Source organism: Haliotis rubra, unplaced genomic scaffold (genome assembly GCF_003918875.1).
Source record: "Haliotis rubra isolate DU_JTF1 unplaced genomic scaffold, ASM391887v1 Scf1025, whole genome shotgun sequence".
NCBI lineage: Eukaryota > Metazoa > Mollusca > Gastropoda > Lepetellida > Haliotidae > Haliotis > Haliotis rubra.
In genome coordinates this window covers 170,345-194,062 of record NW_025764921.1, presented here as the reverse complement: position 1 = coordinate 194,062, position 23,718 = coordinate 170,345, and the positions used below count along the sequence as shown (strand labels likewise).

General features: G+C 40.0%; 1 protein-coding gene and 1 non-coding gene across 3 annotated transcripts in view; one reads left to right on the top strand and one right to left on the bottom strand.

Moving 5' to 3' along the window:
- The window catches only part of LOC124271375 (putative bifunctional UDP-N-acetylglucosamine transferase and deubiquitinase ALG13), a 130,641-nt gene that overhangs the window by 81,685 nt on the left and 25,238 nt on the right, over positions 1–23,718 (top strand). For both annotated transcript variants that reach the window (XM_046706510.1, XM_046706499.1), the window contains exons 12-13: positions 6,940–6,992; positions 16,186–16,235. In XM_046706510.1, the coding sequence (XP_046562466.1) occupies positions 6,940–6,992; positions 16,186–16,235 (103 nt within the window). The remainder of the gene's footprint in view (positions 1–6,939; positions 6,993–16,185; positions 16,236–23,718) is intronic.
- Positions 17,961–18,027, bottom strand: Trnae-cuc. Its single transcript has one exon. It is a non-coding gene; the product is annotated as a tRNA-Glu (tRNA).

Sequence of the window (23,718 nt, the reverse complement as noted above, 5' to 3'; positions counted from 1 at the left end):
ATCATGAAAGGCAAATAGTGTTATGAATGGAAGGTGGGGCCAGTTTCAAGTATTCATTATGAAATGTATACAGCCACATACGGCTTTCTGTACCCTGTAATAGGGAATGTTTCATTCTACAAGGGTTTCCTTTGTACAGATGCGTCTGAGAGGTAGAGTTCTACTTATACATTGAAAAGTCCCTTTTTGGTCTTGGATGAATATGAAGGTTTAATATGCTGTGTATATCTAGTATTGTAAGATCTAAAGCCCTTTTCTGTTGTCTCATAACCTTTATGCTGATTTAACGCTATTTAAAGAAGAGGCAAAACAGAACCCCAACTCCCTCACTCCCTCACTCCCTCACTCACTCCCTCACTCACTCACTCACTCCTCTCACTCACTCACTCCACTCACTCACTCACTCACTCACTCACTCACTCACTCACTCACTCAAGGTTCTGAAGCCATTACCTTGTTTGGACTTAAGTGTTATGGATGACAACACTTATACAAATAAATTATTATTTTGAGGGAGATCTATGGCTGCAGATGAAATATTCACAGGCGTGTTCTCTGCAGCTCTTTGGTTGTTGTGTATAAATGGCTCTATGATGATATTTTATTGTCATTTTTCTGATATGAATTATTTATTTTCATAGAATCAACTGCAGGTTTGTACAAGACTTTGATTTTTGACAACTAACTCAGAAAAAACATGCTGATCTTCAAAATAATACCATCATACCAAAATGTTTTTCATCATGCATAAAAAATATATTACTCATAATATTAGAACCAATTTGCTTGTAAAGCACCTAGCTCCAAATGTTGTGTAAATCCTTTTGAGCAGTGTATCAATATTGCCCCATCGGAGGATCAGCTGTGATCCTAGTATGCCCCTTTGCTGAACTACGCTTGAATTTTATCTCTTGATGATAGCACTACTGGTGGCTATTACAAGTAATGTCTATCCCATTGTCCAATCGGATTCCACCTGTATCATTTGAAGATGGTACTTGTTGTTGCCCTGCCTGCCATGTGACACAGATGGGATGCTACAAGGACTGTCTAGTCTTAATGTTGTGTGTACCCGTGAAGGTCCGAGTTACAATATTGATCTTCAGTAACCCATGCTTGTCGTAAGAAGCGACTAACGGGATCGGGTGGTCAGGCTCGCTGACCTGGTTGACACATGTCATCGGTTCCCAGTTGCGCAGATCTATGCTCATGCTGTTGATCACTGGATTGTCTGGTCCTGACTTGATTATTTACAGTCTGCCGCTATATAGCTGGAATATTGCTGAGTGCGGCGTAAAACTAAACTCACTCACTCACTCACTACACATAAACAATACATTTTTGTAAGCAAATGTAAAAATGTTCTTCCCATATATGAACAGGGATAATCCTGTGGTGTTAAAAGAAAAGGTCCTGAGCAAGTAAAACTACTGAAACATAAGTTCGACATCTTGATGCACAGGGGCTGTCGGTAGCCAAGTGGTTGAAGCGATCGCTTGTCACGCCTAAGGCCCGGGTTCAATTCCCCCCCATGGGTACAGTGCATGAAGCCCATTTCTGGTGTCCCCCATCAAGATATTGCTCGAATATTGCTGAAAGCGGGGTAAAACTAAATTCACTCACTCACTCACTCACTTAATACTTGGAATTCTCTGCTTATCATTAGTGCAAGCATGACAAATTACCATAAATCTTATGTTTCCTCCTTCATTTGTACATGACACTGTCAGACCAGCCTTAAGTAGTAGTTACCGTTCACAGTGATGGATAGTACACCTCACCTTTCATGCTTGAATCCATTTAATATACTTTGCTCTCTGCTCGGGTGATTTCTGGCTATAATAGGCGCAACTGAGCTCGTACAGTTAACTCATCCCTAATGGATTGTTGGGTAACCTCCTGCTGTATTGTCTATAGACAGAATATGACGTTGTGTGATTGGTTGATTATCACTGATTCATTTTTTTAAACATGTTTTTTGTTAAAAATTTTTTATATTTGCTTGATGCTCAGGGGTGGAAATAACCCATTGCCCGATGTCCGAGTCTAGTGTTTTTTTCTGTCGGGCAAGCAAATTTGTATATCACACTGTACCGGTGTCCAGTTGACTTTCCAATGTTAATTATGTTGTTTATTTAAAAAATCGGCAAGAAAACGGTCGGTATAGTGGAAAAATTATCAGGGCAAGTGACTTTACATGTGCCACTGTACCGGAGTACACTATCAATTTTAAAGTTATTTCCACCCCTGATGCTGACTGAAGGTTTTGTGGACATATGTTCACTGACATGTTCAACCAGTACTAGGAAGCTGTCAGTGGCTGCACGGTGGTTGTCGTCGGTTGTCGTCGGTAGTCTACCACAAAGTAGGTCTTTGTGAAAGAACAGACATGGGTGTGGTGGGGATGAGATGGGAGGACCTTTGACCCATATATCTAGCTACCATGGCTGATATAATATCAAGAACAGACCTGAATGGATTTGTTGGAGAGAGTTTACTAGGTTGACAGTTCTTCAAACGACTGGGGGAAATTGACAGGAAGGAAAAGTGAGTGTTTTCCGTTCTCACGTCTCTTGCTGTTTAATGTATTTAGATAAATGCCTTGTCAGTTTTATGATTTTTGTCTCGGCTCATGCATTATATTTTTGTGCATGGAAAGTTTAATTAAATTATTTTTGCTAGTCTTCATTGTATCAAAACTTTTCATGTGATAAACTGTGTTTCACTTTTTTGACAACAGATATTATTTCTATGTCAAACATGTAAAATGTTTAATCGATATATTTTACCCTGACTTCAGTAAATACTGGATTGTGATTGGTTAATTTAAGTCATTCAGAGGTATATGATCACATTTTATACACCTTGGATTTTCCAACACAATATGTATTGTTTTTAAATCTTAACGCGGTTATGGTAGAATGGAGATAAACATACTGTGTTGCAAAATCAGAGGTATGTCACAAAATCAGAGGTATGTCACAAAATCAGAGGTATGTCACAAAAACAGAGGTATGTCACAAAATCAGAGGTATGTCACAAAATCAGAGGTATGTCACAAAAACAGAGGTATGTAACAAAAACAGAGGTATGTAACAAAAGAGGGTATGTAACAAAATCAGTGGTAACGAAACAATACTTTCATTACATCTCCTAATTCATATATTTCTTGTACACTTTCTCCACTTCGAAATCCGTTGTAAGTTTTGTTATTAGTCGTGGTGAATATTCATGTTCCGCAAGGGTGGAGATAAGAAAAGAGCACCTTGTTTACGCAAGTATTGATCAGTTATGTCCAAAATAAAATCCCATGTGAAATATGATGGCAGTGTGAATGTTCTTTTTATCCGAACGTGTGAACATGCAAATAACATAAAAAAAATTTCTTCCCTTATTTGAATGTTTGCAGTCATGTGTTGTCATATACAAGTGCACTTACAGGCAACGGGGAGTAGCAAAGACTCTTGTTTGCTCTCTGTAAATGTTACTTTGTCAAGATGGATCATTGGTGGTGTATGTCATTATTGAATTGCTGCCTGAGGTGGTGGTTCCAGGTGGAATTAGGAAGTACCTGAACAAAAACGTCTTTGTAGCCTTTTATTGGCCTCCAGTTGTTGTCCTTGTTTTGTTGACATGGGTATGTGGGTTCTTGTGTTTAACTTGCTTGTACACAAGATGAAGCAGAGTGGATAATAGCTGACCCCCTCTCGATAAATAGATAAATAATTTTATAAATAAATAAGTAAATTGATCAATGAGAAGAGATCAAATTATATTTAAATTAAATTAAATAAATGTATTCCCACCGTGATATAATATATCTGCAATATTGCTGAAAAGGGCACAAAACCTCAATCAAATTTTTTATTTTATACATTCAAGTCTTATTGGAAAGAGGATATTGGACAGTACATGTAGATATATTGTTCTTTACCAGAACTTGCCTGTACTCTAGTTGTGTGTGAAAGATACTTTCCAAGCTGTATCAGTTGATATTACAACAGTTTTGGACGTGGCAAAGTCAAGTTAGATATGTATGATGTTTGAATTTTGTTATCCTTTTTGCACGTGTTTATTTTATACAAGTATCTTCAGAGTGATAGACACCCATGTACTGTGCTTGGTTTATGAGAATTGGTCTTAAACAACCTGTGCTTGTCGTAGGAAACGGCTGATGGGATTAGGTGGTCAGACTCGCTAACTTGGTTGATACATGTCATTATATGCCAATTGCATGAATCGATGCTCATGCTGTTGATCACTGGATTGTCTGGTCCAGACTGAATTTTTTACAGACTGCCACCATTTAGCTAGAATATTGCTGAGTGCGGCGTTAAACAACCAACAATCAAACCTACCCACCCACTTGAACACCAGTTAATTATTGACTAGTATTATGTATATTTTACCCCGCTTATGAAGTAACGGGTATATAGCATTCATTCTGTCTGTACTGCCGCCATATAGCTGGAATATTGCTGAGTGCATGGCGTAAAACTAAACTCAATCATTCTGTCCGTCCTTTTGTGTTTCCATCAATCCTTCAGTTCCGAAACTTTGTCATGAGCATATCTCTTAAAGTGTACATGCTAGGTTCACCAAACTTCACACACATGTTAATCATTACCCATAGATGTGATTTTGCTATTTTGAAGTTTATCAGAATTATATTTTTTTTTTGTTTCCATGGTAACATGACTTGGTGCAAAAATGTGTTTGATGGTTAGCTTGTCCAGAGCTCATCACCGAAACTACACATGCTAGATTCTCCAAACTTAACACACAAGTTGATCATGACCCACAGATGTGCCTTTTACTATTCTAAAGTTAATCAGAATTATATTTTTTGTTGTTTCCATGGCAACATGACTCGGTGCAAAATGTGTTTGATGGTTATCTTGTCTGGAGCATGTCTCTGAAGCTATACATGTATATAAAGTTTAGTAGAGTCAAGGAGAGAGTCTTGTGAGCTGCTGATCCTTGTCACATTATATATATATATATATATATATATATATAATTTGTCATTTCCATGTCCCAAAGTGGGAAGCGGAGGTATGTGAGCTGTGCTCACTTCTACACTTGTTGCTGTATGTCTTGATGTGTTGGTCGGATTGTTTCTTGTGCTCTGCCCTGAGAGAATGAATGTCTGAGCACTGGAGATAGTTGTGCAGTGTCACAACACTAGGGCTAGGGCGGGTCAGAATTTTCTACCCGGGTACCCTCCCTCTATTACCCTACCCTACCCCTTATTACCCTACCCTACCTCTTATTACACTACCCTACCCGGATACCCGTTATGTTAATTCCTGACATCAAATATGTAAGAAATGGCAATATATTCTTCAGCTCGGAGGCTAACATTTCAAGGTTTTTCAATATCTTAACCATACATTTTATTCAAAGGAAGTGACTGTAATTATGTCTAAATCTTCAAAGACAAAACAATGTTTTAATCATGTAAGAATAATATACTACATTGTTTAATCTATTAGTCATGTGATCATGACAGGTCTGGGTATTGAGACGGGTACCCGGGTCTAACTCATTACCCACCTGTCCCGGGTATCCAGGTTACCCGTCCCCGTCCCCAGCCCCAGCCCCCCCCCCGCCCCCAGCCCCAGCCCCAGCCCCCAGCCCAGCCCCAGCCCCAGCCCCAGCCCCAGCCCAGCCCCAGCCCCCAGTCCCAGCCCAGCCCCAGCCCAGCCCAGCCCCAGCCCAGCCCAGCCCAGCCCAGCCCAGCCCAGCCCCGCCCCAGCCCCAGCCCCAGCCCCAGCCCCAGCCCCAGCCCCAGCCCCAGCCCCAGCCCAGCCCCAGCCCCAGCCCCAGCCCGCCCCCGCCCCAGCCCAACACAACCCTGTGGCCAGGTTAAGGAAATGTGGACACCATACCACCCTAACAATGGTCAAGGAGTGGTAGATATCTGTGAACTACTTTCAGGTCATGTTTGTTCAGGAAATGGTTACGATGACATGCCTGACATACACCTTTTCTCCAACAACATTATTGATGTGTTTAACCTTTCAGTAGCCCATTGTCACCTATGTCTGGCCTGTTCTCCATGCAGTTTGATCGCCATTTCCAACCAACAGGTGGAAAATGTTGCTCTGATTTCATTACTGGATATAAGACTCAACCCAGACACACCACAACAACAGATCAATGTTTTGTAATATCCTCTCAATATCTGATAGTTTCACATGAGTGTACTCTCGATACCCAACACTGTCTCGAATGAATCTGCACTCTACCTGATTGTCTCAAGTGAATCTGTTCTCGGTACCTGATACTGTCTCCGGTGAATCTACTTGTCAAGACAGGTGAAGTCTGGATCAGGTTTTGTTTACGGAAATGGATATTTAACTAATAGTCTGATTATATTAAGCAGAGATATTATAGCGTGGATGGTATTACAGTCAAATGTACATGGTGATAGGAGGCATGGCCTGTGTATGAAGGGAGGGACAGGTGATTTCTTAATGGATGAGGAGTTGACATCGCCACACAGAGGCTGTATAATATTTTGTACTCTTCTTGCTGAACTGTATGTGAATCAGTCATGAATGTTTTAACCATGAATCTGGAGGATTTTTCATAGAATAGGCATGTATATATTTGTTTTATGTTGTGAGAATTTTAGTACATCTTGTGGAAAATTTGTAGTGGTTAACCTGACTTGAAAGTTTGTGATCTCATGCTGCGCTTGGTTGACCCATAGATTCAGATAATGGAATGGTGTTGAGATTATTGACGGATTGTTTAGCTCAGTGGTTAAAGCCTTGACTTGACGAACTAAGTTGTTTTTCCCCATGTGAAGCTTGTTTGTGTTGGTCCTTCCACTGTGTAAGACCATACTTGAGGTTGTGTAAAAGTGTTTAGGATTATATTCCAGTACGCTCTGTTTGTATTTGTCACGTTTAACTTCTGTTCTGTTTTCAGGAAAACAGTACCTTATTCAAGTCTGCGTTCACTACCAGCTGCCCTGAAAAATAGTAAGTACATACATGTATAGCATGTTAATGGTGAAATAATTCCATGGAAAAGTTGTTACTTGTGCTTATTTGTAACACTGATTGCTAAAACTTCACACCTGATAAATGTTATGACAGCTAATGAACTTTTAAGTAGGCAATTTAACCTTCACACACCCAATTTTACATTTACAAAATGTGCTTGTGATGTGAGAGCTGTCTGTAACGTCAGTGATGGGCGTCGACTCCCCTTTTAGTATCAGTTTACTGTTCACACATGACAAAAGGTTGTTAACACTCTGAGGGACATATTGCCCAGCTATTGTATACGACAGTTATACCATGGTAGCCGTGTGATAAATCACTGTATGGTTATCACTATAGGGAAAGAGGAGAAAGGGCCCTAGCTACGCCTGTTTAGTGATGGCGGACAAGACAGAATGAGGGACAGTCATGATTATTTTATGATAACCCTTGATGAAAGGGTCTGTTGTGATCTATCGGGTATGTTTTGTTGGGTACAAAGGGTTAAGTTTCCTTTTTTACATTGATGATGATAGTGATATGATCTGACAATATACATTGGTGAATAGATTGGATTGGTTTGAGTGCAGTAGCTTTAAATGCTGTACGACATGACCTCGAATAGAAACGCCTTCTTTGAGCTGAACAGCACGGGATAAGAGATATAGAACTTCCTTGTGAACAGATAACATTTTTGTAAGTGTATTGACTCGGCCTTTTGAAATGTTTGAATTGATATCGATATTTATGCAATTAAACGGTCCTTGAGATATGATGCCAGAGTATGCAAATCACTGAACCCCTTAATTCTTCTGTTGACCCTTTCATGTATTCAAGGTCTCGTGATTTATCTGTACTAGAAACGTCCAAACACCACTTGACATGCATTCCATCAGGAACCAACTCGTTGAAATGGGATGTGGACTGTTGAAATAACATACCACATGAATTTGCCGGACGTCATTATAGTTCTGTGTTGTTCTTTGTTACATGGTACAGGACCACCTCCGTGGTGTAGTGGGTGGAGCGTCCGCCCGGAGAGCCGTAGGTCGCGGGTTCGATCCCCGACCGCGTCATACCAAAAGGCGTTAAAATATGGTACTTGTTGGTCCCTGCCTGGCGCTCGGCATTAATGGGTACAAGAAGGACTGGTCGGCTCGGAGTCAGTATAATGTGTCTGAGTGGGGTATTCATGCTTCACTGCGGCATGGTATGTCAGTGGGCTAGCACTATAAAACCAGCTTAAGTCTGGGCTAGTACAAGCAGCCGCACATACACATACACACACATGCACGTCGTCATATGAGCGAAATATTCTCAAGCACGATGTTAAACCCCATATCTCTTCACCTCACCTTGTTACATGATCACCAAATGGAGCAGAAAATCTTGTGTATAAGTATTTCAGTCTGAAAGGGGTGCAGTGGGCAGGGTTATTTAAATACTGTGTTTCACTCTTAAGTTTGTATCATGGTGGTGTGGGTTAGCCTAGTGATTAAAGAATTTGCTTACGCTGAAGACCCGGGTTTGATTCCCCACAATGTGTAAAGCCCATTTTTGGTTTCCCGAGCCGTGATATTGCTGGAATATAACTAAAAGTGGTGTAAAACTAACACTCACTCACTCACTCACTCACTCACTCACTCACTCACTCACTCACTCACTCACTCACTCACTCACTCACTCACTCACTCACTCACTCACTCCTCTCACTCACTCACCTCTCACTCACTCACTCACACTCATTGATTGTGACAATGTTGGAGATGTCATGCTGAAATCTTTTAAGAATAAAGAATTCCAGTTGTAAATTTAATGCCACAAGTGACGTCTTCTGTAGTCTGGAAAGGCATTAAGAGAGGTATTTGTTGTTACAAGGATTGGTCAGTTCAGTGCCTTCAGTATTCATGTTAAACTGTTCCATAGTAACTATTTGCACTGGCAGTATGACACCGATATGAGCATGATGGTGTCTGTAGATACATAAATTTCTTTACAAGTATCTTAAACACGATGTTCAAAAACACTTTGTCATAAAAAGTAACTAGCGAGTGAGTTTAGTTTTACGCCACACTCAGCAATATTCCAGCTATATGGCGGCGGTCTGTAAATAATCGAGTCTGGACCAGACAATCCAGTGATCAACAGCATGAGCATCGATCTGTGCAATTGGGATACGATGATATGTGTCAACCAAGTCAGCGAGCCTGACCACCGGATCCCGTTAGTCACCACTTACAACAAGCATGGGTTACTGAAGGGTTTATGGACAAGAAGTCGACCTTTTGAAATTTCGCTATGGACACGAAGTCGACCCGCGGTAAACTTTGATGTTTAAGGCGTTGCTAGAGTCACGCTAATCTGCTAGTAGGTGTTGTTTTAAGATTTTCCATAACCGAAGCATCGCATAAGGCGTGAACATATTTCACTCAAAATGTCATCAATGTTATCATACATATGAGAGTGAATTCACAATAATGAACATATTTAAGGAAGGAACACGCGGTAGATTGCATTCAATTTCGATATGGCAAATACACAGTTACATGATACCTGTGTGTTGGTGGATTTATGAGTGAAGCGAAAATTGGATATCCTGGAAGTGCACAGAAAAGAAGTGTAATGTCACTCGCGCCAACTGTCAATGACATTGTGACGATGGTGAAAGGTGACCATGCTCATCCCCGTGTCCAAGTAGACATAAAGGTAAGCATCTTGTCAATGCCTGATATCAATCTGTTACTAAGGAAAATATAAAAGTAAAATAGATATATCAAATCTGAATAATGTACGTGACCATGTTTTGCATATCGTTTAATATATTTTGTTAACAATTCTAACAATTTATATATAGCAGTAGAGTGGTGTAACGTGGTCTGTGTAAAAGAATTTGTAAAAAGAAATAATAAATCTACTTTTATTATCTTTCAGATGAACCAGACAGTTTGCAAATGGTGCATCTCACCTACTTCATGTTGGATGATTTCGTATACGAAATAAAATGGACGAATTATAGTACTTTTCTCCTGTTGTCTGTGTTCTCGACCGCATAATCTGGATTATCGCCTTGTGAAAACACTGGATTATTGCTTTGTCTTTTCTAATCCCCTGTTAATTGGTATAAGGTCAAATGGACAGGACGTCGACCTTTTTTCTTAACTGAACCGTGACATTTCACCCAAGGGTCGACGTCCTGTGCAGACACCTGCTGAAGACCAATTCTAACCCGGATCTTCACGGGTTAGCTAATGGGATCAGTGACTAATTGACACATGCTAATTAAGTAGATTGATGCTGATAATGTCAGTCATTGGATTGTCTGTTCCAGACCCGATTATTTCCCAATTGCCGGCTAATAGTTAGTGTGGCATTAAGCAACTGACAATTATCCTATTTGGGTTACACTGATTATAGGGTTCATGTTGTGATAAACTTTTTGAAAGTTATATGATGATTTGAAGTATCTGTGAATGAATGAGGAATACCACGTCAAAGCATGCGATAGAACATTGCTTATGCCAGCTGGTGCATAGCTAAAGCATTGAGAAGCTCCATGCTGAAAGCATCATTGAACATGAATGCTAGGAGGGTACATATGTTTGCAGTTTGTAACTGGTGATTATTCCAGATGGGTGTGTCGCGGGTACCTTTACGTACTGCAACAGACAGGCATTTTATTCATCTTTAACTGATGTCCCTGATTATTGAGCTGTCTATTTTTATGGTCTGATTGTCAGAAACGTACATGCTGAAGGTTGACTGGCAGTTTCTATGTTTTCATCTATATTGGGAGCACAAGTTATTAAGGGTTTCTTGTATTGGGAGCACAAGCTAATTAAGGGTTTCTTGTATTGGGAGCACAAGTTATTAAGGGTTTCTTGTATTGGGAGCACAAGCTATTTAAGGGTTTCTTGTATTGGGAGCACAAGCTAATTAAGGGTTTCTTGTATTGGGAGCACAAGCTAATTAAGGGTTTCTTGTATTGGGAGCACAAGCTATTTAAGGGTTTCTTGTATTGGGGAGCACAAGCTTTTTAAGGGGTTTCTTGTATTGGGAGCACAAGCTAATTAAGGGTTTCTTGTATTGGGAGCACAAACTATTTAAGGGTTTCTTGTATTGGGAGCACAAGCTAATTAAGGGTTTCTTGTATTGGGAGCACAAGCTATTTAAGGGTTTCTTGTATTGGGAGCACAAGCTATTTAAGGGTTTCTTGTATTGGGAGCACAAGCTAATTAAGGGTTTCTTGTATTGGGAGCACAAGCTAATTAAGGGTTTCTTGTATTGGGAGCACAAGCTAATTAAGGGTTTCTTGTATTGGGAGCACAAGCTATTTAAGGGTTTCTTGTATTAGGAGCACAAGCTATGTAAGGGTTTCTTGTATTGGGAACACAAGTTATTAAGGGTTTCTTGTATTGGGAGCACAAGCTAATTAAGGGTTTCTTGTATTGGGAGCACAAGCTAATTAAGGGTTTCTTGTATTGGGAGCACAAGCTAATTAAGGGTTTCTTGTATTGGGAGCACAAGCTAATTAAGGGTTTCTTGTATTGGGAGCACAGGCTATTTAAGGGTTTCTTGTATTGGGAGCACAAGCTATTTAAGGGTTTCTTGTATTGGGAGCACAAGCTAATTAAGGGTTTCTTGTATTGGGAGCACAAGCTAATTAAGGGTTTCTTGTATTGGGAGCACAAGCTATTTAAGGGTTTCTTGTATTAGGAGCACAAGCTATGTAAGGGTTTCTTGTATTGGGAGCACAAGCTAATTAAGGGTTTCTTGTATTGGGAGCACAAGCTAATTAAGGGTTTCTTGTATTGGGAGCACAAGCTATTTAAGGGTTTCTTGTATTAGGAGCACAAGCTAATTAAGGGTTTCTTGTATTGGGAACACAAGTTATTAAGGGTTTCTTGTATTGGGAGCACAAGCTAATTAAGGGTTTCTTGTATTGGGAGCACAAGCTAATTAAGGGTTTCTTGTATTGGGAGCACAAGCTAATTAAGGGTTTCTTGTATTGGGAGCACAAGCTAATTAAGGGTTTCTTGTATTGGGAGCACAGGCTATTTAAGGGTTTCTTGTATTGGGAGCACAAGCTAATTAAGGGTTTCTTGTATTGGGAGCACAAGCTAATTAAGGGTTTCTTGTATTGGGAGCACAAGCTATTAAGGGTTTCTTGTATTGGGAGCACAAGCTATTTAAGGGTTTCTTGTATTGGGAGCACGAGGTAATTAAGGGTTTTTTGTATTGGGAGTATGAGGTATTCAGGACAGCTTATGTTCAAAGGGTACAATGTGTGAAGCCCATTTCTGGTGTCCCCCGCTGTGATACTGCTGGAATATTGCTAAAAGAGGCGTAAAACCAAACTCACTCATGGGTTATATTAACATGTAAAAGGGGGATGTAAGGCCTGCTTCAGTTTAGTCCTTTTCCCGCATGAAACGAGGCGGTGATCAAACTGTTTACTCGTCGTGCTGAAGACCCAGTTTCGATTCCACAGTATGTGAAGCCCATTTCTGGTGTCGCTTGCTGTGATATTGCTGGAATATTGCTGAAAGCAGCGTAAAACCTTACTCACTCACTCTTCAGTTAGCCTTGTACATGACTGAAGCCAGTATATTCTGTGCAGCACTTGGCATTTCATCAGTGCAGGGCCTCTATTGTTTTGGTTTGAGAACTTAAGGTGTGATGTTGTACACATGCCTGATTTAAATACACCCATAACCATTGACTTAGTGACTCTAAATACAGACTACAGACATGTGAAGATGACGGTTAGAATTGGTCTTCAGTAACCCATGCTTCTTGTAAGAGGCTACTAACAGGATTGGGTGGTCAGGCTTGGTTAGCACTTTACATCATATGCCAATTGTATAGATCAATGCTTATGCTGTTTATCACCGGATTGTCTGGTCCAGACTTGATTATTTACAGACAAGAATATTGCTGAGTGCAGCGTTATACAACAAACCAACCAACCAAGCAAAACAAAACAGGCCATAGGTAGGAAGGTGTTTATGGGGGATGGTGAGTGCAGCGTTATACAACAAACCAGCCAACCAAGCAAAACAAAACAGGCCATAGGTAGGAAGGTGTTTATGGGGGATGGTGGTACAGAGGCAAACAGCACCATAATTTACTTATGTTCTTAAGGTTTATGCAGATAAGCACCAACCCCATGGGCTTTTTTGTAAGCACCACATCCTTGGGTTTCACAAAGACGTTAACATGTAAAAGGATGATGTAAGTCCTGCTTCAGTTCAGCCCCTCTCCTGCATGAAACGAGGTGTGGTTAAAGCGTCATGCTGGAAACCCAGTTGCGATTCCCCACATGGGTACAATGTGTGAAGCCCATTTCTGGTGTCTCCCGCCGTGATATTGCTGGGAATTGGTTATAATCTCATAATTGATGATTGGTTCATTACAACCGATCAATCATAGAAAATAATTGGTTAGCATCATTTATGAAATTTTCCTGATTATTTTTGTTAATGGACAAAAAAATTAAGAAAAACATGTAGTTCTTTGGTGTTGTTGCAAATTGCACAAAATGCATTTGCAATTTTCACATCTTTAAAGGATGACTAATGGGTTAGGAACATTCATTTCTTGGAGTCTTTAAGATAAATTCAATCATGACTTGGAACGACAAAACCAACCTTGTGAAAAAAATTGTTAATGCAAACCAGTGTCCCAGAAATATTTGTGTTCGATTATGAGAAAACATTATCGATTGCTTGGTCGTTTAGTCACTGCGACCAATTTTCGATTATTTCAATTAATCGAATACCACTATGGAATATTGCTAAAAATGGCATAAAACCCAACCCAACCCGCTCCTGCATCAACTGACACATCCTGAGATTAGTAAAAATATTTTTAAAGTTGCATTACTATAAATTTGTTTTCATTTACCTCCTTGGAAACACTACTCACGCCCCTGTTTGAGTTCTGAGGGATGTTGTGTACATCCTTTCAACCCGCCTGAGTAAACAGTCTAAAGTGTGTTTTAAAATGGTGGAAAAACTGGGATTTATTGAGATTATGTCATTAGGCATCTTGCATCTGTCGTACTATTTGTGCCAGCGTTTCATGACGAATGGCAATACATGTACAGTGGTCCTACCTCAAGCAGCTGTTGACATCAGATGGCTGCCCCCATGATGCCTGTCTTATAGTCTATCTCATAACCCCATGCCACATCGCTTTTACCCAGCCCAACTGAAATCTCCACACAACAGTCCTATTGAAACACAAAATGAAGCAAGTCTAGGTTTTCCTGTCAGAATCAGTTTTCACTTGGGTTCCTTTTAAATTTTAATGGTACAGTAAAAATTCAATATTTTTAGAAACTAAGTATTGGTGAGGTAGTTTAGTGGTTAAAGTGTCCACTTGTCACGCTTAAGACCAGGGTTCAATTCCATGCATAGGTACAATGTGTGAAGCCCATTTCTGGTGTCACCCGCTGTGATAGTGCTGGAATGTTGCTGAAAGCGGAGCAAAACCAACTCACTCACTCACTCATGCATTAACTGACACACCCAGATATAAGTTGAAAAAATTCAAAGTTGCCTAAATATAAATTTGTTTTCATTTACCTCCTTGGAAACATTACTCCCCTGTGCGAGTCAAGAGGACAAGAGGAATGTTGTGTACATCCTATCAACCTGCTTTGTATTGAGTAAACAGTGTAAAGTGTGTTTTAACATGGTGGACAAGGCTGGTAGTGGAGTTCTTATATTCAGTGCTTTTTCATCACTAAAAGGTGTGCGCTTAGCTGTAGGAATGTCACTTCCTGAGATAGATAGCCCTCCCAAGTCTCATTTGAGCAACGTCTGTCATGTTGGTATAAACCCACTCAGTTGTTCAAGTTTTCAATGCAGATATTTGAATACATTTTAATGTTTACTTTCCTGTTTGAATTATATGTGAAGTAAGGCTTCAAAATGTCCATAATGAAAGCTCTCAAACTTAGGATTGGTGTCGCATTGTGACCAGAAGTATGTTAAACCAGTAAAAATATTATGAAAGCTGTTTTTTGAAACTGGGCTCTGTTAACGTTCAAGTACATACTCACCGTGAATAGCTTCAGTATTGCTGATGGAGCGTTAAACATTCATGACATGGTAAGGCATGCCCTGATTCCTGCCCTTTTCAAGATGATACGAGTCTAACTTTGACCTAGTGACCCCACTTCAAGGGTCGGGGCGGTGGGGAAGCCTAGTGGTTAAAGTGTTCACTCGTCACGCCGAAGACTCAGGTTCGATTCCCCACATGGGTACAATGTGTAAAGCCCATTTGTGGTGTCCCCCGCCGTGATATTGCTGGAATATTGCTAAAAGCGTCATAAAACTATACTAGCGCACTCACCCATAGACGCCCATCCCGGGGTGTTCCTATGTTTTATGGTGGGGAAGTTCAAAATCAGTGGAAGTGGTAGTAAGGTTTGCTTTAAATGATCAGTTTCTATTTCCATGGTTGGATATTGTTTTTTGTGGGTTATTTCTTAGATGGGTGAATTGTGGTTGTCAGACCTTGGGGTAACTTAGTGGTTAAAGCGTTTGCTCATAACCCCAAAGACTAGGTTTCGATTTCCGACATGGGCACAATGTGTGCAGCCCATTTCTGGTGTCCCTGCGGTGATATTGCTGGAATATTCTTAACAGCGGCGTAAAACCATATTCACTCACTCACACATTCAAGGAATTGGCAACAATCCGTCAACAAGAATTACTTGCTTACAGCCACTCGTTTGTCAGCTCTAAACTGAATAGTACATATAGTCATCCACCTGATGAAGGAGTAAGGATACTTCGAAACGTCGTGACCCTTCACAATAAATAAGTTGTCATCCATAAACAAACTCTTGTCTTTACATATAGTCTGTCATGATACATGATACATCTTTGCTCGTCACACCAAAGACCAGGTTCGATTCCCCACATGGGTACAATGTGTGAAGCCCATATTGCTGGAATATTGCTAAAAGCGGCATAAAACCAAACTCACTCACTGTAGTACTTTTCCTTTCATAAAAGAATCTGGATTGAGTTTGGTAAGATGGAAATGTGTGACAATTAACTTTCTAAGTTTACAGACTGCCATGAAATAAATGTGATTTTTGTCACTGCCTTAAATAACATTCACTCTCATTGCCATGGTGTACCTGACCTTGTGTTAAACACGTATTTTGATATTCCAGACTGCCTGTTACCCCTGGAAGGGAAGAGTAAGCGAAAGAAAGGGAGTCAGGTATGTTGGCAGTGTATAATCTGTACTATTTGCATTGTTATGTGTGTCATTTCACAAAATGCTTCTATATTTATATTCAGTTAACAAGTCAAAAGGAATAGTCCAGAGCTCCACCATTTGCAACTTGCATTGTTGACCAAACCCATTTCCAAATTCAGAAATGTTTCGTCGTCCACCTTGTCTCTATTTTTGGGCAGCCATTGTACACCTGGAATATTGCCACCTGTGAAGATGCGAGTTAGAATTGGTCTTCAGTAACCCATGGTTGTCGTAAGAGGCAACTAGCAGGATCAGACTGCCCCCATATAGCTGGAATGCGGTGTAAAACTTAACTCAACCACTTTTATTTAAAGACTGCCTCCGTGATGTAGTGGTTAGAGCGTCCGACCAGAGAGCGGAAGGTCGCGGGTTCGATCCCCGACTGCGTCATACCAAAAGACGTTAAAATATGGTACTTGTTGGTCCCTGCCTGGCGCTCGGCATTAATGGTTACAACAAGGACTGGTCGGCTCGGAGTCAGTATAATGTGTCTAAGCGGGGTATTCATGTTTCACTGTGGCATGGTATCACAGTGAGCTAGCACTATAAAACCAGCTTCAGTCTGGGCTAGTACAAGCAGCCGCACATACACATACACACGCATGCATGTCGTCATAGGAGCGAAATATTCTCAAGCACGACGTAAAACCCATTTTCACCACCTCACCTCACCACATGTACAACAACTCTGAAAATGCTTATTTCAGGTCCAGTTCTATAATCTGTCACTCGCATGCTTTTACCTCAAAAGGCTTTCACTTACTTTGTTCATGGAATTCATTTGAGGTTAAATTGTCTGATATCATTTTTATATCTATTACTTCGGGGTTTTTTGTAACTAGAGTGTTCATTTGGGTTTTTTCTATATGGTTAAGTAAAGCTACTGAATATGTCAATGCTAATGCATTTTAATTCCCACAAACGCCCACAATATGAGTTAATATTTATAATAGATATTCAAAAGAGTGCAAGCAAACTGAATGCATCTAAGTTATTCCATCAGCCCTTTCCATAAAGAATTTAAACATGATCGAGGTCCTACTGAGGAATCGTTGGAGCATCAATTTTGAAATGATATTGCCCCTGTGTTTACGAGACATGAAATGTTTTACAACTTTCTATTGAGATCTGTAAAATGGCTCAAGTCTACTGGAATAATTTGGGGTTGTTTTTTTTTCAATTTTCTTTTTGTTATGTTTCTATTAATGTTTTTGTGAAAACTTAATTATATTTATGGGTTTCATCAAATATGGGGGCAGTGGGGTAGCCTAGTGGTTATAGTGTTCGCTCGCCAAAGACCTGGGTTTGATTCCCCACATGGGTTCAATGTTTGAAGCCCTTTTCTGGTGTCCCCCCTGCCATGCTTTTGATGAAATGTTGCTAAAAAGTGACATAAAACTAAACTGGCTCACTCACTTGTCAAATATGCTTGTATGTAATAATAATAATAATAATGCTAATTTTTACGCCTAGAATCCAACACGATGCTGCTCTCTGGCGTTACATTATTACCCCGATGGAGTTGTACTTTCAAAGCCGCTACTAAGCGCTTTGCGCAACTTTATAGGTCCGTACATCCGCTTCTCAGGTACCAATTTTGAACAGCTGGGTGGACTGAGTGCAATGTGGTCGAAGTGCCTTGCCCAGGGACACAACACAGTATGAGACCCAGATCACAAATTTTGGTGTCTCCACCGGGATTCGAACCCGGGCCTTTGGCGTGAGAGGCCAGCATGCTAACCACTACACCACCGTGCTCCACACGTACTCATCATGTACAAGTATGATGATTGATGATGATGGTCATGGCCATGTGTATTTAAATATTTTTGAAATAATTCACTTTAAAAATCTTTCTAATGCCACATGTTTTATAGGGTGCAGGCAATTGTCTGCCAAAGTTATCTCCCTTAGGTTGTTGCTCTGCCTCACTGAGATTTAAATGCTCTTATGCTGTGGTACTGTGTTAATAATATCACAGGAAATAACAAATGAGACTGACGCCTTCACAGATCTTTGGAATTAGTGATTCAGGCTGTGTGGATTGTATTTGTACTTCGTTCAAATGATAAATTATCTTTACAAGAGCAGATTGAATATAATTTGAGCATATGGAATATAGAATTAATATAAACTTGCATGAGCTACATTTTCTGCAAAATATTTCTTTTGGAAAATAGTTGTACACTTCATTCAAATGATAACAATGTTTATAGGAACATATTGAATATACATTTGACTTGCATGAGCTACGTGTTCTGCAAATTACTTATTTAGAAAATAATGTGCATTTACAAGATTTATCAAAAGTATCATTATGTTGGAAAGATTCATGTTTTGTTTCATCCATGGAGATCTCGCTCACTGTACGTGCTGACAAACCCAGTTCTGGTGGTGAGAGATAACTCAATCAGTTTCTGATTTTGTTGATTAGATTGTTCCGTTCTTACATGTGTCGTCACTCTTGATGATTCACAACAGTTTGTCAATGGTGTTATTGAAGGATGTGTTTTGTTTCCTCTAACAAAAGATATGAAAGTGTTTATTGTTACAGTGCCTCGGCTTTGGCCTTTAGGGGACAAAACCAGGAATGGTGTCGAGTGTGGATTCCTTGTTAAGATGCTTGCATCTCCTTGGTGAAAAATCTCACTCACACTGATGAATACAAACACTCACTCACTCAATCCATCAATCAACAAACCTGTCAACTCTCACATTTTTTCCTGTGAGTCTCGTGTTCTTTTAATGAAAATCATGTTTGCACGGCGAGTGTACTGAATTGCACATATTTTAGTAAAAGTACTTTCTAAATGTCACTATATAAATGTTTTCACCTCAAACGGCCATTTTAGATTACTTGGAGCACAGGCAAACTGTAGCACAAATAGGGGTGCACAACAAAGTGAAAATGAGCAAAGGTTGGCAACATGCTTCCCTCGCTTTTGATATCAAAATAAAATGTCGCCACCATTAAAGGAAGAGACCCATTCCCTCACAGGGTTGTGCTTTCAGATTTCCAACCTCATATTGAATAATTACTCACAAAATATATTTAATTCAACATTTAGCGAAACATTTTCCAAAATACAGTGAAAACAAAACACCACAAAAAACATTTTCAGCTGGGGGGCTTCACCCTGGACACAACCGGAGTCTGCAGCCCGTATGGCCCGCTTTTAATGGTTCTCACTTCTTGGACACATTTTGGGTTAACAGCTGTGACTCGCTCGCTTGTTTAATTTTTTTACAAACCCCAGTAACTAGCATGGTACAAGGCTGTGTTGACACAACAGTACGAGTGACTTAGTGTCATGGTTTAACAGCTTCTGTCCAGACTACATAAATCAGGTTTGCGATCAGAAATGTGACATGCTGTTGTTAAATGCTATTGATCTATATAATACCTAGCGTTAGGATATAACATTAATTATTCTCGAATGCTAAAAGTCGTTACCAGTAATTGATTAGAAACCTGTGGAGATTGTTATCAGTGTCTTTTCAAACCAGGTGGGGTAGCCCAGTGGTTAAAGCGTTCACTCATCACGCCGAAGACCCAGGTTCAATTCCCCACATGGTTACAATGTGTGAAGCCCATTTCTGGTGTCCCCTGCCGTGATATTGCTGGAATCTTGATAAAACCATTAAACCATAGTCACTCACTCACTCGCTCACTTTTCAAACCATTTCAGTGATTTATTTTTCAGTTAAATGCAGTTCAATTTCAGTTTATCATGAGCACTTTGTTTGAATATCTTTTCAAATTTTTCTAAAACATTTCCTGCATAAATGTGTCTTTTGTAAATGAAAAGATGACATCTAAAACAAATGACTTGTCAGGATCAGTAAATGGACAATACCAAATCACCTGTCAGATTCTGTGTCAGAATTGGTCTTCCGTAACACATGCTTGTCTGAGAAATGACTCAGGATCAGGTGGCCAGACTTGGTTGATGCGTGTCATCAAATCCAGATTCCGAAGTCCAGTGCTCATGATATCAGTCACTGGATTGTCTGGTCTTGAGTTGATTATTTACAGACCACCTGCAGACAGGTGGAATATTGCCGAGTGTGACAATAAACAAACTTAATTAAGTTGGTAAACTAACCTCCATTCAAACACATTTTATTTGAAAATAACATTGGAAAAAGATCCTGTCTCAATCCTGATTTTTTTTTTTGTTGTTGTAAGAATTTATTTTTTTTCCTTTTATTTACCAAGAAAATAACTATTATGCATTAATTTCATGATATAAGCCAGGTACAACGTATGGTACTGTTTGAAAAGTAGTCCTACATTGAATTGAATTATCCGACACTCTGTATAATCCGACATTTTTTCCCGGTCCCACTGAGTGTCGGATTATACAGAGTCCACTGTATAGAAATATTGGTATTTCAGTGCATAGAATAAATGTCATGTTCTGACTGGCTTATCCAATCAATGTACCCAGCCTACAAGCCAGAAACATTTTCTATGTTAAATGCTGGAAATGCCGAACTGTGCGAATTCGTTTGGTACTTCGTGTTAGTAGTATTTGGGTTGTTGCAGAACTCTGGTACTCATCATTATGATCCCATACCCGTACTTCAAACAGTTTAAAATTAATATTGGTGTTCGGTAAGATAAATACGTTGTTCACTGGTCCCTCGGGACCATGGGTTGATGTACCCTATGTTTGTTTATGTTCCCCTCACGCTTAGGGCTCAGGGAACATAAACAAACATAGAGGGTACATCAACCCATGGCCCCCAAGTGAGTGAGTGAGAATGGTTTTACACAGCTTTTAGCAATATTCCAGCAATATCACGGCAAGGGACACCGGAAATGGGCTTCACACATTTTACACATGTGGGGAATTGAACCCGGGTCTTCGGCGGGACAAGCGAATGCCTTAACCACTAGACTACCCCACCGCCCGTTCCCCTAGTGACCAGTGAGCAACTTATACTGTTTACAACAAACATTAGTGAAGACAACAAACGCATGAACCGATTCATATTTTAGGACTTACGGTCACTAAATAAAAAATGTTAAGATTAAAAGTTGAGCCAAAATTGAACATTTAATGTAACCAGTGAAATCCAGGAAGAACCTTCATACTGGAAGGAAAAACATTGAGGTACACCTGTGGAATTTTACGAAAAATGTTATGTTCTTTTGAATATTTCCCCCTTTTTTGGTGAACACCTGATGTCACCACTGATTTTCAGTTACCTAGATAGATTTTCAGAGCTGTTTTTCCCAACAAACAGAATTTTTTTCTGAGAATAGTCAAGACTGGGTATTCTTTCGCACTGACATTCTATATTCAACTGTTTTCACAAGTTCGACATTTTCACTTTGTCAGGTTAATAGTACAGGCATCACCCAAGGGAATACTGCCTTTGTTACGTTGTCCATCCTGTATGGAAGATTTTTGGAACAGGGTGCCGTTGTACAAAGCGATCTTAGCCCAAAGGTGACCGTAACTCCCATACCTTAATATAGACTTAAGGTAGTCTTAGCGCTAAGGTGACCGTAACTCCCATACCTTAATATAGACTTCAGGTAGTCTTAGCGCTAAGGTGACCGTAACTCCCATACCTTAATATAGACTTCAGGTAGTCTTAGCGCTAAGGTGGCCGTAACTCCCATACCTTAATATAGACTTCAGGTAGTCTTAGCGCTAAGGTGACCGTAACTCCCATACCTTAATATAGACTTAAGGTAGTCAGCTAAGGTGACCGTAACTCCCATACCTTAATATAGACTTAAGGTAGTCTTAGCGCTAAGGTGACCGTAACTCCCATACCTTAATATAGACTTAAGGTAGTCTTAGCGATAAGGTGACAGTAACTCCCATACCTTAATATAGACTTCAGGTAGTCTTAGCAAAGGTTGATTTGTTCAACAGCACCAAGGCCCGTACAGTATTTAAGCTGTAGAAAATTTCAAATATTTGCAGCAGTGTGTAAATACTGTTATTAGGCAGTATATTTATACTCATGGCATAAATTGTGTATTTCCTAGTTAATATTCTCATAACAGTTGATAATGAAGATGCTGTTTCGTTCATGTAATGTTATCAGTTTAGTTGTGTGTTGGCAAGCTTTCCTGCAAAGCTGTAAAAGCTACAGATAAGTATCATGCAGTAATCTTGAATAATTTATGAATATCAATATTTGCAAGGTAAACTCTGATCTTTGCTAATTTGTCAACAGTCAAATTTACAGCTATGTTTTATGGTCATTGACGGGAGATGTCCTTCTAGAACCTTTAAACCCCTTTAACAGCTGGGGATTTAGTGAGATGTCTTTAGGCTACTAGCATCTGTTGTACTCTTTGTGCCAGCGTTTCACGACAGAATGGCAATACGTGTACAAGTACTACCTCAAGCAGCTGTTTATCAGATGGCTGCCCCCCACGATGCTTGTCTTATAGTCTATCTCATAGCCCCATGCCACATCACTAAATTCGCCAAGCCCTACTGAAACCCTATATAACAGTCTACTTTTTCCTGTCGGAATCACTTTTCTCTTGGGTGCTTTTTCAATTTTAATGTTACAGAAAAAAAATCAATATTTTTAGGGACTAAATATTGGTGGGGTAGTATAATGGTTTAAGCATCCACTTATCACGCTGAAGACCTGGGTTCAAGTCTGTGTATAGGTACAGTGTGTGAAGCCCATTTCTGGTGGCAGCAGATACTGTGTGATATTGCTGGAATATTGCTAAAAGCAGCGTAAAACCATACACACTTACTTTCTAAACCCAACCCACTCATTTTTTTGTCCTTCCCTCCCTCCCTCCCTCCTTCCTTCCTTCCTTCCTTCCCTCCCTCGTTCCTTCCCTCCTCGCTGACTCCCTGCCTCTCAGTTGTCTAAGTTATGAACTATCATCAGCTTAAACATGGCTTTTTATCCCCCCGGCATGTAATGCGGATATAGTCGACGCCTCGTCCGTGTGTCCGTCCGTAATCATTTTGTTTCCAGAGCAATACTCAAAAACTGTTCACTATTTTTCAACAAAAATTGGTAGATATATCAAACAGATCCTTCAGTGGTGCCGTTTGCTATTACAGATTTTTGGCATTTTTATTTTTCTCGGTTTCCATGGAAACGAATTGGACTTAGTCTCAAAAGGGAGGGGTGGGTTTCGTTTCCGGAGCACAAAGCGAAAACTTCTTAATATCTTTCAACAAACCTTGGCAGATATGTGAGGAGGCAGATCCCAAAGTGGTGCAGTTTGCTATTTGCAGATTGTCATTTATGTTTTTCATGATTTCCATGGAAACGATTTGCACTTAATCTAAAATCAAGCTGGACTTTAAGTAACTGTCAGATGATTTGTTCTATCAAAGATGTGGGGGCCGGGGGGATATGTCATCTTCTGATGACTCTTGTCTTGGATTGATGGCGCCATGTTACTATCGTGGAATGACAGAGACATAGCCACTGGGTATTG